The sequence below is a fragment of the Alligator mississippiensis genome, chromosome 4 (genome assembly GCF_030867095.1).
Source record: "Alligator mississippiensis isolate rAllMis1 chromosome 4, rAllMis1, whole genome shotgun sequence".
Classification (NCBI taxonomy): domain Eukaryota; kingdom Metazoa; phylum Chordata; order Crocodylia; family Alligatoridae; genus Alligator; species Alligator mississippiensis.
Window position 1 is genome coordinate 139,964,192 of NC_081827.1, and position 17,494 is coordinate 139,981,685.

Sequence of the window (17,494 nt, forward strand, 5' to 3'; positions counted from 1 at the left end):
GCAAATCTGCTCCTGGTTCCCTGCATGTGTAGAGGCCTGCCCAGGAGCGTTTACTTGCAAGTAAACTGATCCCAGATCAAATGCATGTGTAGACGCACCATTGGTAACAGCTGCTTTTAGGTTGCAAAGCTGGGGTTCAGGCTTCACATCAGGCCTTTATTTTCCATTGTTTCCATGAAACAAGTTCAGTGCTCTTCTTCTGAAATCACCCTTTATCATTATATGCATGTGTGCTGGGCCCATCCCTGAAGTCTGTGAACTGTTCACAAAATTAAAGATATTGGGCCTAATTCTCATAAGCTTTATGCCTGATCCAGTTCAGTATGTCTGCATCTTTAACATGTCAACTATGGAAATGCTTTTACTCCCAGTTCAGACTTTTCCAGTCATAACAGCAATGCTATTTGATTCTCACTTTCTGTTCCCTGAGTATTGCTGTAAATAGCAACATAATGTGCAAAGGAATGGTAAAAGCAACCCAAGGATGCCTCAAGTATTACCTGGCAAATTTTGCTGATGACACCAAGCTCTAGGGAAGTACAGCCATGGATCAGGGTAGGCTGACAATCCAGGCAGACCTAGACAGATTAGATAGATAGGCAGACCAAAACTAGATGCGGTTCAACATTGAGAATTGTAAAGTACTCCATCTTGAGAGGAAAAATCCGCAACAAACTTAGTCTCAGTGGTGCTACGCTAGCTACCACCATGTCTGAAAGGGACCTGGGAGTCATAATTGACCATAAAATGAATATGAGCCACCAGTGTGATGCTACAGTTAGCAGAGCAAACAGTGTGGGAATCAGTGATCTCACAAGGTCCCTTCCAGCCCCAAACTTCTGTGAGCCTTTGCGAGTCTGTGAAAAAAGAAGCTACAGTAAAATCTCTGGTAACCGGCACCTTACAAGCTGGCATGCTCTGTTAACTGGCATGCCGGCTTGTAAGGAAAAGTGAAACTGGAAGTGCTCAGTGTGGCACTTCCAGTTTTGCCGAGCCCCCACGGCCCGGGGCAAAGCAGCCTGCGCTGCCAAGCCTCCATGGCCCGGGGGCATAACAGTCTGTGTGGGGCCCGCCTCCCTGTCCCACGGAGCCTGCAGGAGGGTTCACGATGCAGTGAGAGGGGCAGTGATGCCCCAGACGCAGCGGGAGAAGTCGCAGCCTGAACAGGCAAGGACGCCTGTTTGGGCCACTCAATTAACTGGCATATTTTGTTGGAATGGGGGATGCTGGATAACAGAGCTGTTACTGTATATAAAAGTAAATCAGTAGTATCACTAATGCATATGAAAAACACTCAATTTCCCCTTGTTTTGTTCCCTCCCCCACAAAACCAAACACATTACTCTGGCCATGTTTTCATACGTTATACCATTTAAGCCTATATTGTTTATGTTAGATAAAGAATGCATACCACTAGTTGGCTTAAAGGTAAATACTTTTGTCAATGTATATTTTATCCAGCTTAATTACAGTATAGCATTTTGCTATTATTCGCCATGTGCCATGTATAATAGGATTAGTGGTTTCTAATCATAGCAGGTCAGGGATTACATCTGAATATCATCTCACAAAAACAGGTCATTTATACCTTGAGGCATAAACAGAAACTGTTTTTGTTACACCTGAAATACACCATTCATGCTAGAGTAGTTGTAGTAAAAATATACATCAATGCTCCTGCTTTCATTAGAAGCCATTACTACTCATTTCTTCAGATGTACAAAAAGCCCAGACCACATAATTTGTAGTCACAAAGCTTTATTGGTTTCCTGTTCACTTCAGGAACTACCCATAGTGATTGCCTTCTAGCCTTGTGCTCCCCACAGTAGACCAACTCATCAACTTTATGTTATATCCCTCTTCTTCACTCCCAGTCTCTTGTATTAAGCTGCTATACTCCTTTAATGTTTTTTCATGCTACACGATTTCTGGGAACCTAAACAGTTTCTCTATTGCAGCCCTTTATATTTGCAAACCTCTTGTCATATCTCTGCTTCACTGACTCTCTAGCTTCCTCATCAATATTTGTCATTCCTGTTTCCTTTTTATTATTTTTATTTTAAATATATAGCTGCATCATTTAACTCCACCTGTAGTTTTGGAATGCAGTTAACACAAGATTGTACAAATTAAAATTATATTTTAGGGTTTAGCTGCTTCCCTTGAGAATATCATGCAAGGAATAACTCTCACAAGATGCCCAGTGAGATGTCTGCATAACAGGTACATTATGAAATTGGATCTTGTGGATTAAATAGGGTGGATGAGATTGATATTCCACACCATTTTACAAACTCAGGATGTAGAGATAGTTCAGTTAAGTTTCTTTGGATTATTTTATCCAAACTCCATCTGTTTCAAAGTTTTGGCATTGGTGTGTTTAAAGTACGTGAGTCCTGGTCATTTGTCTGTATAAATCTCCATCTTTCTATTAAATTCTTATAAAGAATGGGAATACAGCTCTGTTCTTTATAGAATCTAATTCATTTTTATTTTCCTACAGTAGCTGCTGTGAGAAGCTTTGTTTTGTGTGTGATGTCAGAGGTGGCATGAAATGAATCATGTTTCCATTGGACTATAATGGGAGAACTTTGTTTCAGTATTGCACATTATATGTACAGCCCTCCCTCCCTCTACCGCCTCCTCATGCAAAGCCAGGTTTAGTTGTTCTGGGGTTTAATGCTGTTTCAGTACATGCCCTGAATAGTGATTGACCCCAGAGCTCTTCAGCTGGGAGAGTGTTTATTCCGTATAATAACAGCTACATCAACTGAGATCATTTGTCTGTTTTTAGGCTGACATTTTCAGACAATGTCAGCAAACTGATGCAAAAATTAGGCTGTGCCCAATGCAAAAATGATGTACCCTATTTAGCCTGCCAAATAATGTGTTCATATTTAAAATTCAATATTTATAACATGCATCTAAATAATATGATTTATCTTCTTCAAATATGTGTGTGTGTATCATATAAATGCCAGTCACAAGTTGTGAATACAGGGTATGTTTGTAGCGTGCCATAACTGCTATCATACATAACTAAGCCTGCTTCAGACTCTGTCCGCTAGAGGCCAGGGTTCAAATAGTAATTTAGGGCATGAATGAAAATAAGATTGGTGATCACATCATAGTCTGATCGTATCACAAAATCTGGAACACAGAAAGTAGCCCATTGTGTTGAAGAGAAAAATAGGAGTAGGAGGTGATATGCTAGGTAAGGATTGAACTGCCATGTCATAGATTCATAGATTCATAGATGTTAGGGTCAGAAGGGACCTCAATAGATCATCGAGTCCGACCCCCTGCATAGGCAGGAAAGAGTGCTGGGTCTAGATACCCCAGCTAGATGCATATCCAACCTCCTCTTGAAGACCCCCAGGGTAGGGGAGAGCACCACCTCCCTTGGGAGCCCGTTCCAGACCTTGGCCACTCTAACTGTGAGGAAGTTCTTCCTAATGTCCAGTCTAAATCATCTCTCTGCTAGCTTGTGGCCATTATTTCTTGTAACCCCCGGGGGCGCCTTGGTGAGTAAAGCCTCACCAATTCCCTTCTGTGCCCCTGTGATGAACTTATAGGCAGCCACAAGGTCGCCTCTCAACCTTCTCTTGCGGAGGCTGAAAAGGTCCAGGTTCTCTAGTCTCTCCTCGTAGGGCTTGGTCTGCAAGCCCTTAACCATACGAGTGGCCCTTCTCTGGACTCTCTCCAGGTTATCCGCATCCCTCTTGAAGTGTGGTGCCCAGAATTGCACGCAGTACTCCAACTGCGGTCTGACCAGCGCCCGATAGAGGGGAAGTATCATCTATTTGTCATGCATCTGCTGATGCATGATAAAGTGCCATTAGCTTTTCTGATGGCTTCGTCACACTGCTGACGCATGTGCATCTTGGAGTCCACTAGGACTCCAAGATCCCTTTCCACTTCCGTGCTACCCAGCTGGTCATTTCCTAGGCAGTAGGTATGCTGGACATTTTTCCTCCCTAAGTGCAGCACTTTGCATTTCTCCTTGTTGAATTGCATTCTGTTGTTTTCCGCCCACTTGTCCAACCTGTCCAGGTCTGCTTGTAGTTGTTCCCTGCCCTCCAGCGTGTCCGCTTCTCCCTATAGCTTTGTGTCATCCGCAAACTTGGACAGAGTACACTTCACTCCCTCGTCCAAGTCGCTCATGAAGACATTAAAGAGTATCGGTCCAAGGACTGAGCCCTGCGGGACCCTGCTGCCCACACTCTTCCAGGTCGAAACCGACCCATCCACCACGACTCTCTGGGTGCGGCCCTCTAGCCAATTCGCCACCCACCGGACTATGTAGTCATCCAAGTCACAGCCTCTTAACTTGTTCACCAGTATGGGGTGGGATACCGTATCGAAGGCCTTCCTGAAGTCTAAGTATATGACATCCACCCCTCCTCCTGTGTCCAGGCATTTCGTAACCTGCTCATAAAAAGAGACTAGATTAGTCAGGGATTATCTGCCTGCTACGAACCCGTGCTGGTTTCCCCTTAGCATAATTTGTCCTGCTGGGCTCTCACAAATGTGAGCCTTGATAATTTTTTCAAAGACCATGCCAAGGATGGAGGTGAGACTGACTGGCCTATAGTTGCCTGGGTCCTCCTTCCTCCCCTTCTTGAAGATGGGGACCACATTGGCCCTTTTCCAGTCCTCCGGGACTTGGCCCATGTGCCACGAGCGTTCAAATATTCCCGCCAGTGGCTGTGCATTGACGTCGGCCAGTGCCTTCAGTACCCTCGGATGGAGCTCATCCGGGCCTGCCGACTTAAATGCATCCAGTTCTTCCAAGTGACTCTGCACCATCTCAGGGTCTACGCATGGTAGTCTGGCGCCTTGCTGCTGCCTCTACAACCCCAGTGAGAGACTTGTCTTGCCCCTCTCTTAGGAACACTGAGGCAAAGAACTCGTTGAGGAGTTCAGCCTTGTCCCCCCTGTCCGTCACCAATTGCTTCTGCCCATTTGGCAGTGGTCCTATTCCTCCCTGGGCCTTTCTTTTACTCCCTGTATATCTAAAAAACAATTTCTTGTTGTCCTTTACTTGGGATGCCATCCTCAGCTCCATGGTAGCTTTGGCCCGTCTAACTGCCTCCCTACAAGTGCGAGCAGAGGAGGTATACTCCTCTTTGGTGATCTCTCCCTGTTTCCACTTTTTATGTGCTCCCCTTTTGGCCCATAGGCTGCCCTGGATTTCTCTGGTCAGCCAAGGAAGCCTCCCGGCCACTTTCCCTCTTTTTCCTCGCATCGGGATTGTCTCCCTTTGGGCCCAAAGGATCATTTCCTTAAGGCACAGCCACCCTTCTTGGGCTCCCATCACTTCAAAACTCCTACTCTGCAGTGCGTCCTTGACTAATCGCCTGAGTTCATTGAAATCAGCTTTCCTAAAGTCTAGCACTTTCACCCTACTAGTTACCTTACCCACTCGACGTCTTATGAAGAATTCTATTATTAGGTGATCGCTGTCCCCCAGATGGCTACCGATCTGTAGGTCCCGTACCATGTCATCCCCCGTTGCCAATACCAGATCCAGTAAGGCATTCCCCCTAGTGGGACCGTGTACCTCCTGTGTTAGGTGGAGGTCCTGTACACTGGTTAGAAACTTGCGTGAACGATGGGACTTTGCTGTCTGCGTCTCCCAGCAGATGTCTGGGTAATTTAGGTCCCCCATGACTACCGCCTCCTTAGCTTTTATGGTCTCCGAGAGCTGCCTCAGGAGCCCCAAATCTAGTTCTTTCCCATGGTGTGGGGGTCTGTAGCAGACCCCTACCACCAAATCCCTTTCCCCTTGACCTCCATGTAACCTAACCCACAATCCTTCTACTTCCTCATCCTTCGATTCCGTCTTGATGAGGGTCGATGTATATCGCTCATTGACATAGAGCGCAACCCCTCCCCCTTTCTTCCCCACCCTGTCCTTTCTGTACAGCCTATAACCCTCTATGTGTACCGCCCAGTCATGGGATGAATCCCACCAGGTTTCTGTTAGCCCCACTAAGTCATAGGTGTTTAGTGCAAGCAGGAGCGCTAGTTCATCCTGCTTGTTCCCCATGCTCCTAGCGTTAGTATATAGGCACTTAAGCAAGTTCAGAGCTTGTCAGAGTCTCTTGTGATCTAGGACTAGAACAACAGAAGGTGGTTGCAGGGCAGGACTGAGGTGCATTGTCTAAGTTGTGAGGGAGAGGCTTGTGTGATTGCCTATATGAAATTGGCTTTTGGCCCTTGGGTTTGTCAGGAGCACCAAATAATCGTTGGAAAAACACATCATTGTTTATGAGTTAAGGACAAATGCCAGAAACAGCAATTCTATGCAGGATTTTCAGGCAGGCCTCTCTCTCCCCAGATTTTAAGCAAGGGGCTTTGCACAGCTAAAGACTCCCTGTTTGGTTGTAACTCAGCCATCCCCTATAGGGAAGTGGCTTCCCCCTCTGATGGGGTCACAGGCAGATGCTGATGCAAATACTGCTTCCTCCTATTCTCCCTCCTGTGTGGCTGATCTTGGTATCCCTGTCCTCTTCCTACTGCCTGGGAATTAAATTTCTGCCTTAGAGAGAAGGAGTAGTTGGGGGAAGGATACTAGGCCCTCCTTCACAGGCTGTCCATCTTGCTGGTTCTTCTCTTTCTGGCAGAGTCACTCTAGTACCCAGTCCACTGCTCTCCTTTTGAGTCCTGGAAGAGGACTAGTATAGACACACCCGTAGGCTTCTGATTGTTTTTATATTTTTTCCTGGCTTTATGTTGCTACGCTAGACTCTGTATTTTCATACATTTCTGTTTGCATTCACTTATCACATTTTAAATTCATCTGAGGACACGAAGCAGATTGATCCACACAAGAGTATAAAGTCCTGATTCTCCACAGAGCTAGAATGATCTTCTGTGTTCCACACAGGCTTGAAAAGCAACTAAAATGATGTAGGATCCTCTTGAAGCTAATGAAATTGTGTCATGGTTTTCTGTCATACAGGCTGGCAAAGGGATTCTCCGAACAATGATTGCCAATAATGATGCAGTAGCTGATTTGATTCCAGTTGATGTTGTCATCAACCTCACTCTAGTAGCTGGATGGTACACTGCAGTCCACAGGTAAGAATACACTTTCTGTAACTCCTGTATGGTATAGTGGTTCCATATGTCTTTTAAAGGGATCCTAGACAGGATTTAATTTTGAAATTCACAAGGCAACAGCATTTGATTTTCAAGTTTAGCATTTTGCTTGCTAGTGGTAGGAGCTAAGAAGGGCAATGGCTGTTCCTCAGTACAGAGCAAGCTCAGGTGGCAGCCCCAAGTCTTTCTCATCAAACTGTCTAGGCATCAATGCCACAGTTGCTCAGTTTATTAATGAGAATGGGGTGAGAGACAGTGTCAAAGGCCTTCTTAAAGTCCAGAAAGACTACGTCCACTGAGACACCATCATCCAGGGATTTAGTTACCTGGTCATAAAAGGCCATCAGCTTGGTCTAGCAGGACCTGCCTTTGATGAACCCCTGTTGATTTCCCCTGGGCATGATCTCCCCTGCTGGCCCCTCACAGATGTGATCCTTGATAATTTTTTCAAGGATTTTCCCCAAGACCGATGTGAGGCTTATGGGTCTATAGTTTCCTGGGTCCTCCTTTCTCCCTTTCTTATAGATGGTCAGAAATTGGCTAATGGGGTGCACCCAGAGAGTGGTGGTGGCCAGGTCATACTCGACCCGGCAGGATGTGAATAGTGGGGTCCCCCAGGGCTCAGTCCTGGGGCCTACACTGTTCAACATCTTCATCAGCAACTTGGACGAGGGGGTGGAAAACGCATTGTCCAAGTTTGCTGATGACACCAAGATGTAGGGAGAAGCAGGCACGCTTGAAGGGAGAGGCTGTAATTAGATTTAGACAGACTACAGAAGTGGGCAGATGGTAATAGGATGGGGTTCAATGTAGATAAATGCAGGGTGCTGCACCTGGGGAGAAGGAATCCACAGCATACATACAAGCTGGGGAGCTCCCCCCTAGAGAGCACAAAGGCGGAAAGGGACCTTGGAGTCATTATTGAATAATGACTCCAAGATAAACATGAGCCGCCAATGCCAGACTGCAGCCAGCAAACCCAACCGCACCTTGTCATGCATCCAAAGATGCATCTCAAGCCAGTCTAGAGAGGTGATACTCCCCCTCTACGCAACATTGGCCCGGCCTCAATTGGAGTACTGCATCCAGTTCTGGGCGCCGCACTTCAAGAAGGATGTGGCCTGCCTTGAGAGGGTTCAGAGGAGGGCCACCCACTTGGTTGGAGGGCAATAGGCCAGGCCCTATGAGGAGAGGCTGAGGGACCTAAACCTGTTCAGCCTCAGCAAGCGGAGGCTGAGGGGGGATTTGGTGGCTGCCTACAAACTCATTAGGGGAGATCAGCAGCAAATAGGAAGGGCCCTATTCTCCCCCAGCAGCACCTGGGGTGACAAGGAACAATGGCCAGAAGCTGCTGGGGAATAGGTTCAGGTTAGAGATTAGGAGACAGTATTTCACTGTTCAGGTGGCTAGGATCTGGAACCAACTTCCTAGGGAAGTGGTCCTCACTCCTACCTTGGGTAAATTCAAAAGAGGTTGGAGGAACACGTGTCTGGGGTCATGTGATCCCAGCATGTGCTCCAGCCAGTGGCGGGAGGTCAGACTAGATGATCTATTTAGGTCCCATCTGACCCCTAACTACTATGAAACTAAGTTAAGCAAATGGTGTTTGTTTGACTCGCTTTCAATTATATTAACTGTTTCAACTGACTGCTTGGATACGTGAAGATATTCTGGGGGTGTGGGCAAAGGTAATAATTGTATTGATATCAGAGGATACAAGTTACAAGATGCTATGATGCAACTTACTTCTGCATGATTCTTTTGTAATGTAAGTGTAGCAAAACTGCTCCAGCTTTAACCTTGCTTTATCCAGGGTCCACGTTAGGATGAGTTGGCTCACTTGTATCACTATGGTATCAGGCAAATGTCACATTTAAGTCAAAACAGTTGCTGCACACGTCCAAGCAGCAGCTTTCCTACAGCCACCTTTAAAGCAGCTAGAATGTATGTTTGCCCATCCCCTTAATGTGTTGCTTTACAAAAGAGTGTGATGTAAACAGAAAGTGTATTAATAGCTCACAGGATGGGAGGCAAGATATGATACCCCAATTCTTTGGTTAGTGAAAGCATATAAAAGCTACATTAAAGATTTAGCCACTTTTCCTGTTCAACTTCTCGAACCTTTATATTGTGAGTGTTCTGATATAAAGCAGCATGAGTTATTCAAGAGGCCTAGGTAAATTCAAAACAAAAGTAAAGAAAAAAGAATGTGAAATATCTCTGTGTTATCCTGTATTCCCTGATCCTACAGTAGAGAAAAGCCTCATATAGAAGCCTGAATACAGGGAGCCTGATAAGACCTGTAAAAGGCAATGTGTGGGGTTCATTTTCTCCTCCATTCCACCCATTGGTGAAGGGGAAAAAATTACCTGGAACAAGCTCAGTATATTCAGAGAGAGATGCAAACACCTCTTATTTGTCCTAAGCATCCCACAGTGACACTACAAAAAAAAGAGGGTGAGCTAACCATATTAGCCTGAAATCAAGCAGAAGGCAAGGCAGGGTGACACTTTAGAAACTAGGATGATTCAGAGAAATATAAGCTTTCATAGGCAACAGCCTACTTCATCTCCCAGAGTAGGAGATGAGTGTGGGAGGTGTCTTTGACTATACAGTAGGTGCTGGCACCTTGATTCACCTACTTCATCAGTCTGTGGGAAGTCAGTAGTGGGGAAGAGGACTCTGACTCTCCGTCTGCTTCAAGAGGCACTGAAGAGTCTCCCCTTCCACCCAGCCACATCCTTTGTGAATTGTAGCAACCAGTCACCACACAAGCACAATGTTTACCGCTCTGCCCTTGGCTAGCACCACCCCACAGGAGTGCCAGGAACAGGCACTTTATTATAAAACCTCCCTCAAGTAGTCAGCGAATGCCCACTCTTACACCAGAGCAAATGAGACATGAAATATAAATAGTGCCACATTGTTTTCAGGGAACTGTGAAAATAATGAAATACTACTGGTTGGAGCTCTGTGGTCCCAATCTACACCCCACTCAAGTTAGTGGGAGCCTTTCCTTTTACTTCACTGAACTTTGAATCAGGTTTTTATATTTGGCTCAATGCAAAGCCCCAGGTCCTCTGCAAACTATTAGCTGTAAAGCATGATACAAGAGTACCTGACCTATCAGCAGGTCATATCAGTTTTTGAAAACATCAACATTCCCCCTATAATATGCCTACGAGTCATCTGATTCCAAATGGAAGTTCTGATACAAAGGTTAACACTCCTGTTTCTGGCATAGGCCATCACTTTAGCCATAAGGGTAAGTCACAAAAAGCAGCAATAAAGAAGAGGACCCAACCACTTTTTGCATTAACTGTTCTTCAGGGACTTGAGCAGAGTGGAATCAGATCACAATCAGATCTCCAAGTCTGCTTAACAGGACCACTGCCCCTTGGAGTTTTCCAGGATGAATACAGCTTGCTTATAGGCCCTGATGATTTAATCTTTGCTAAATTGTCTCGTTTGTTTCCCTGATGCAGAGCTTCCCAATTACTGCTATGTGCTTATTAAAGGCAGAGAGAATGGGTAACAGTATTAAAATCCTGCTCACTATTTCAAGGTTGCAGAAGATAATGATATTGAAGCTTTGTGCACTTCTAGACGACAAAACATATTTTAATTAAGCAATGAACTCCTCAAGGGAAGCTAGTTTAATAATAGTTTGCAATTCAGTAGGACTCATAATTTGGGGATCTCAGGGCATGTTTACAAAACTGTAATAAAGCTTCATAGGTCTCAAATGAAGCATCGCAGGGCTCCAGTAACACTCCCTGCAGTTCTGTTTCCCTCCCTGCATCTGGTATCATCCCTGTCCTGAAAAAAGACAGCTTTTCTTCTCACTACCCTAGTCCCAGGGGTTCTGAAGATTCAGGGTGCTGAGGAGGGGTGCTGAATTGTAACATTGTACTGAGCTGGCCTCACTGGGTCCCAGATAAGGCCTTGCCTCCTCTGGAATGGTGCTGAATGGTGCCAGGTCCTACAAAAGAGCTTGCGGCATGTGGCTTGCAGTGCTCTCTCCTCTCTGGACATGTGCTGCACTGATCTGAAATTGTTGGTGATTCACATGCATTGCATGTAGCCCTTTAGTCTGCATACAGAAAAGGAGATCCAGGCACTCGCGTGATCAGGGGTCAGCAGGGCAGACCCTATGAGGAGAGCCTAAGGGACCTGAACCTGTTCAGCCTCCACAAGAGAAGGCTGAGAGGGGATCTAGTGGCCTGTTACAAACTAGTCAGAGGGGACCAGCAGGCATTGGGGGAGTCCCTGTTCCCCCGAGCACTACCAGGAGTGACTAGAAATAACAGTCACAAGCTGGCAGAGGGTAGATTCAGACTAGACATCAGGAGGTGCTACTTCACAGTCAGGGTGGCTAGGATCTGGAACCAGGTTCCAAGAGAAGTGGTACTGGCTCCTACCCTGGGGGTCTTTAAGAGGAGGCTAGATGAACACCTTGCTGGGGTTGTTTGAACCCAGTACTTTTTCCTGCCATGCCAGGGGGTTGGACTTGATGATCTGCTCAGGTCCCTTCCGACCCTACTTACTATGAAACTATGAAAAAGCTTGGGCATGTGCCTGAATTACGTGGTGAATTATGGGCACAGCCAAAACTAGACTGGAGCTCTGCTGAGTCCCAGGCCCATACTATAACCATTAGAACAGTGATTCTCAACCAGGGTGCTATGGCACCCTGGGGTACTTAGAAATCTTTTCAGTAATGCTGCAGGATGCCACACAAAGTTAGCACCATTGGGTGTACAACATAATTCACAAGATAAACCCAAAGATTTCAAACAGAAATTCGTAGTGGTAAAAACATTCTGACCTGTTTGGTCTTTCTTTGCAACAGAAGAAATACCCTGTTAGTATTGTTTTTCTATTGTCAAAAACTTAAGAGTGAAAATTAAGTGCTGGTATCTTCTGAGGAATGCCTTCAGTTGACCTAAAATGGTTGACAATTACTGCATTAGACCATAATCAATCTTGTTTGAACCATATTGCTCCCTATTTAAATTTTATTTTTGAGGCATGAGGCCTCACTTCAAGGAGACATAGTCAGCTGGGCGAGAGATGAAGATTTTGGTAATATTTTCTGTAGTTGAGAGTACGTGAAGCTTTACACATCAGGTACATGGGACTTGAGGATATTCAATAAAGATGTGATTTGTTTTGTATATTATTATGCAACTTTCACTCAAAAACAAACAGAAGCAAAGTTGTATATGCTAGCAAAAGGAGTTTCTTGTGAAAATTGGAGGCTAGATTCATAATTCTTCAGTAATGTGTGTATGGTCCACGGGTCTAGCAAAAATTGCATTTTATGTAAATTATTTATAAATATTTAATATGTCTATGACTTCACCTTGGAGAAATTATCTCCAATATATCAAGAAGAACTGTATGATAAATCAAAAGTGGTGTATATTTGTAATGCTCCCACTAGCTGTTCAAGTCCTTGACCACATACCCTAAGCAGGTTGTACTCCCCTCGACTCGCCTGCCACGACTTGATGGAAACAAATTCAAAAGAGGGGTTCAGTGGTGTAAATGAAGAAGTTCCTGCTCCAGGTACTCACAGTTTGAGGAGCAGTTGACCCTGGGGCTCCACCTTCCCTACTCCCTAGCCACACACCAGCCCTCATTGTTGAGGTGTCTTGATATGATGCAATACTCTGACCAGGTCCAGTCCTGATCTAGAGCAATCCTGGTGGATTTCTTTCTAAGCCCTTTTTAGGTCAGTCCCTGAGCCCTGTACATAAAGAGTTACTCTTTGTAGTGGGCCAGTGATAAAGAGCTGGGTCTGTCCTGGCCTTTGCATCCTCACTGGACCATTTATAATAATGAAAAGAAACAGAGAGAGAAAAAAAGAGGAAACAAAACTAAGAAAGCCTCCACTCTGGAGGTGTTGCTTCAGTTTGAGCCCAATGTTCCTCCTGGGTTTCAGTAATCTAAGCTCTGTAGAAAAGATACTTTAAGAAACGGGTGAAGGCACTGCTCCTCAGCTTTCATCTTAATAGAGCCTCCTTTGCTCTGTGCTTGATGAGCCCTCACGGATCCAACACTGATATGCCTCAGTGCTCCGAGGCTGTTCCTGCCCCAGTCCCTGCAACTTTGGGGGCAGTTCCACCTCTCCTCATGCCAGCACTCTGAGTGCCTTTTAAATGTCCCATGGTGGCACCAGAGGCTGACAGGGAGCTTTTAAAATGCAGCACCAGCACGCATCGCTTCAGCTCCTATCTTGAAGGTAAGTACTCCCTGCTTTCAGAGGCTTTTTGATCACCCCTGTTGGGGTCTGCTGTAGGTCCTATGGGCTCTGCAGGGAGGTAGGTCCCCATTTGATACAATATTAAAACTTCTATTTACTGTTTTACAGTTTAAATTACTGAAATATAGATAATTTATGACAAGCCAAATTTATTATTTCTTAATTCCATTTTTTTTTAACTGCTGTGTAGATTTTCTGGCTGGGTTTGATTTAAACCTAGTTTTTAATTGCACTTTCTATTTCTACATAGAACAAACCCTTTTAAGGTCATTATTTTATGGGTTGATAATGTCATGCTCTTAATAATCCACAGTATGGTTTTTAAACTACTTTTGCCTTAACAACTATTTAATCTCAGTTATATTTAAATCTGTTCTTGTTTGCTATATGTTTTTGTTTATATGGTCATTGATTCTATACTGAACAATTAAAGTGCAGATCATTGAATGTCATGTAAAAAGTAAGATTGTCCTCTCTCCAGATTTTTCATTAAAGACTAAAAATAACATTTTCAAAGGTTCTAAGTCCATTTTACAAAAGTAACTAAGGCATTTAGGCTTTAATTTTTTAAGGCTATTTAGATTCCTTGAAATCCATTGATTAGCCATCTAAAGAGTAGATATATTGTGGGATTTTCAAATGGGTTTTATGTAAGATAGATACCTAATTCCCACTGAAGTCAATCAGAGGGTTTGACATTCTTGAGCAACATATGCCATCAACCTGCTATTGTAGACATTTCCCTGGCTGGTTGTCCCCTTCCACCACAGAGATGGCTGCATTCCTTTAGTGCCGCATTGTGTATGTTGTGTTGAGGATGAAAGACCCTACATACGTGTAAGGTATTGTTAGAAGATATTTTCCTAGCTGTTATTTATTTATCTTAGATTAAAATACATAGGGCTAATGACTGCTCACATTTGCATCTTAGAAGCCCATTAAAGTCAGTGAGACTAAAAACAAGATCTGAACACTGAAATATTACAGTTAAATTTTGTTCCAATCCCCTTCGCTTTCAGGATAATTGTTTCTATTTCTTTTTCATCATTTTTAATTTGCTTCTTTTTCTAAATCCATTTATTTTACAGACCAAAAAACATGATGGTGTACAACTGTACAACAGGTGGGATCAACCCCTTCTCTTGGGGAGAGATGGGTAAGTTCTAACTAAAGGATGAGAGTATAGGTTGTCAATGCCATTCCTGATTTCAGCTGTCACTGTGCTCACCATGTATAAGTCATGTAACAGTTCATGGCTGAACTGCAAGCTCTTTACAGAGCTTTCACAGGTCAGGATTTAGGCCTCACTTCAGCAAAGCACTTAAGCACTTGCTGGATTTTAAGCAAGTGAGTAATCCCATCCCTATTCAGGAATGAATGGAAGCACTTCCTAAATTTTAAGCACCAAAATTATTCCTGTTGGATCTTGAAGACTATAAAAAAGAAGCAAAGCAGAAGTATAACAAGCAATTTTTGTGCTTTAGACAGTGGTGGCAGCTGAGCTGGCAGAAGCCACCATTCTCATGCCTAGGTCTGGTGCCATGCTCACTCACCTCTAGTTAAGCTACCAAAATAAAGATAAACACTTCTGGTTCCAGAGAAAGATTCCACACCCAAATTGTTTTCTTCTTCTTTTCTTTTGGTTTGTTTAAATACAATCTGAGAGCTAAAGTGAATGATGGTCCAAAGACAGGTCTACTTCCCAGAGCAGCAAAAGCTAGTATACTTAGGAAAAATGCAGTTGCTTTTGCTTTGTATTTTTACAGACAGTCTTTGGCTCATAGAAGAACCTAGCAATCAAAGACTTAATTTTAAATGGTATGCCTTTCAGTAAAAGGATCTGGTCAACAGAAATATTCAAATTAGCTCCATAATCTTTTTTTTCTTTGGGTGAAATGTTTTAAATGTGGGCTCATTCTAAGACGGGTGATGCAAATGATGTGACTCTTGGTATCATTACTCTAGAACAGTGATTCTTAACTGGAGTGTCATGGCACCGTAGCCAGACAAGGTTAGAGTGCCACACGGTATTTGCATCATTAGGTGTGCAAGCACCTACACAGCATCACAAGATAAACCCAGAGATTTCAAGTAGGAATCCATAGTGTAAAAAATATTCTCACCTGTTATGGTCTTTTTGAACTTTTTGTAATGCAGACCCCCCACTTCAAAGAGCTCCTTTGTTTTAGTCAGCTCCTGGGGAGAGGGGGTATTTTCTTCTTCAAGGATGTCAAGGTAGGGTTGAAATGTCAACATCCCAAACAACACAGTAGACAATTCCTCTCCAAAGAAACAGTCTTTATTATGCCATTCCTGTTCCTTCTGTCCTTCCTCAGACTCCAGTCTGTCTTCCCTGGGACTATTCTGTTCTCTCTACTCTATCCTCCCTAGGACTTTTCTCTGTCCTCCAGCTCCCTTTCTGCTCTAAGACCACCTTTTCTCTTTCCCCAGCTCTCTCAGGCTGGAAACAGACATTGTCTGTGGAGCATGCTGTGCCACAACATGTTGCAGCAGAGCTGATTGTGCTCTATATAGATGTCTACAGACCTTGCCAGGTGCCACACCCTGCTTGTAGACCTGGATTTCCCTTGCTTGCAGACATGCCTGCCTGTGTTGGAGAGTGGGGGAATCTCCTGTAGGGGATTTCCCCAGTGGATATCTGCAAGCACAGATGGGGGAACTCCCATAGCAGTTCCCCTTCCCCACCTGCAGGCATGCATCCCATGCCAGGGCACAGCTATGCACACTGGAGGAATCCTTTTGCAAGGGATTTCACTGGTGTGCATCTGCAAGCATGAGGAGGAACTCTCATTAGGGGCCCCCCTTCCACATTTTCAGCTGCATGCCAGAGAAATCCCCTGCAAAAGGCTTCCCCTGGCATATGTCTGCAAGAAGGGAACACCCACTTACAAACATGTGCCCCATGTTGGGATGAAGCCCTGTAGTTCTGCACTTACCCAGAGACACCATGGAGGCCCCAGGAATGCATCTGGGTAAGCAGAAAAACCACAACTTTCCCTGCTTACCAAGACACATCTCCCAGTAGATCTCTGGGACACATCTGGGTGAGCAGGAAAAGTGAGGCAGGTGTTCCCAAGCTTTAAGGGGCCCAATTCTGCCCAGGAATTCTCAGGGTGTGCAGGCCTTCAGAGCCCCAGCCTGGGGCAGCTGGACATTGCAGGCAGCTTTGGGTTGCCCATGCTCTCCCACTATAAAAAAAAAAAACAGATCAGCCAGTCAGGGATCAGACTCTAGCCCAGGGTGGGTAAAAATACAGCCCATTGGCCAGATTGGCCCACCAAGGTATTTTATCTGGCCTGTGGCAGGTCTCTAGCCTCCACCCAGCCCAAGTACATGGGGCAGCCCAGGCTGTGCCACATGCAGCTGGTCCTAAGACTCCCAGGCACACAGCAGGGCTGGGATGGTGTAGGTGTTGGACTCACTTCCCGGCAGCCCATGTAGTGGTTGCTCCTTTCAGCTGCTGGTGCCAGTCTCCAACACTGGACATGGGCCCACTGCCTGGACACCCTGGCCTGTCTGCCCCACACCCACCACCGGGGCACCTGGAGTGGTTGGCCAGGGTCTCCATGGAGACTGGCTCAGGTGGGATGGGGCTGTAAGCAGGCAGGGAGGGCTGGGGCCAAAATCGAGGTTGCCGGGCCATGGTAGTACATGGCCCAGGGCAAAGCTGCAATCCGCTCCCTGCACACCCCCGCCTGGGGAACCAGCACCCATTGCAGTGTTGTGTGGGGAGCGCTGCCCTGGGCCCCATCCCTGCACTGTCACAGCCCTGTGATCCCAGTCTCGATCCTGGTCCAGCTCGCTCGTCCCACTCTCAGATGCCATTTGCCCATAGCCCCATCCTATGCGCCTGGCCGAGCATGGGGCAGAGCCAGTTAGGGAGTTTTGGTGAGCTACTGTAGGCAGGGTGGGGACAGGAGTGTGCTGACCTGACCCACCACAGCTCACCAAAACTCCCTAAGTGGCCCTCCAGGTCCTCAGCCCAAGCGATTGCCCACCCCTGGTGCTAGGCCCGGACTGCCATCTTCCCATGGGATGAAAAGGGAATCTAGTTATCCTAGTTATTGAACTACGTACAGCAACTATTTATATCAACAC

At 45.4% G+C, this 17,494-nt stretch overlaps 1 protein-coding gene across 5 annotated transcripts in view; it reads left to right on the forward strand.

Moving 5' to 3' along the window:
• Nucleotides 1-17,494, forward strand: part of FAR2 (fatty acyl-CoA reductase 2) — a 234,737-nt gene that overhangs the window by 197,120 nt on the left and 20,123 nt on the right. For all 5 annotated transcript variants that reach the window (XM_059726691.1, XM_019482217.2, XM_019482215.2 and 2 more), the window contains 2 exons: nucleotides 6,968-7,086; nucleotides 14,464-14,531. In XM_059726691.1, coding sequence (XP_059582674.1) covers nucleotides 6,968-7,086; nucleotides 14,464-14,531 — 187 coding nt within the window. The remainder of the gene's footprint in view (nucleotides 1-6,967; nucleotides 7,087-14,463; nucleotides 14,532-17,494) is intronic.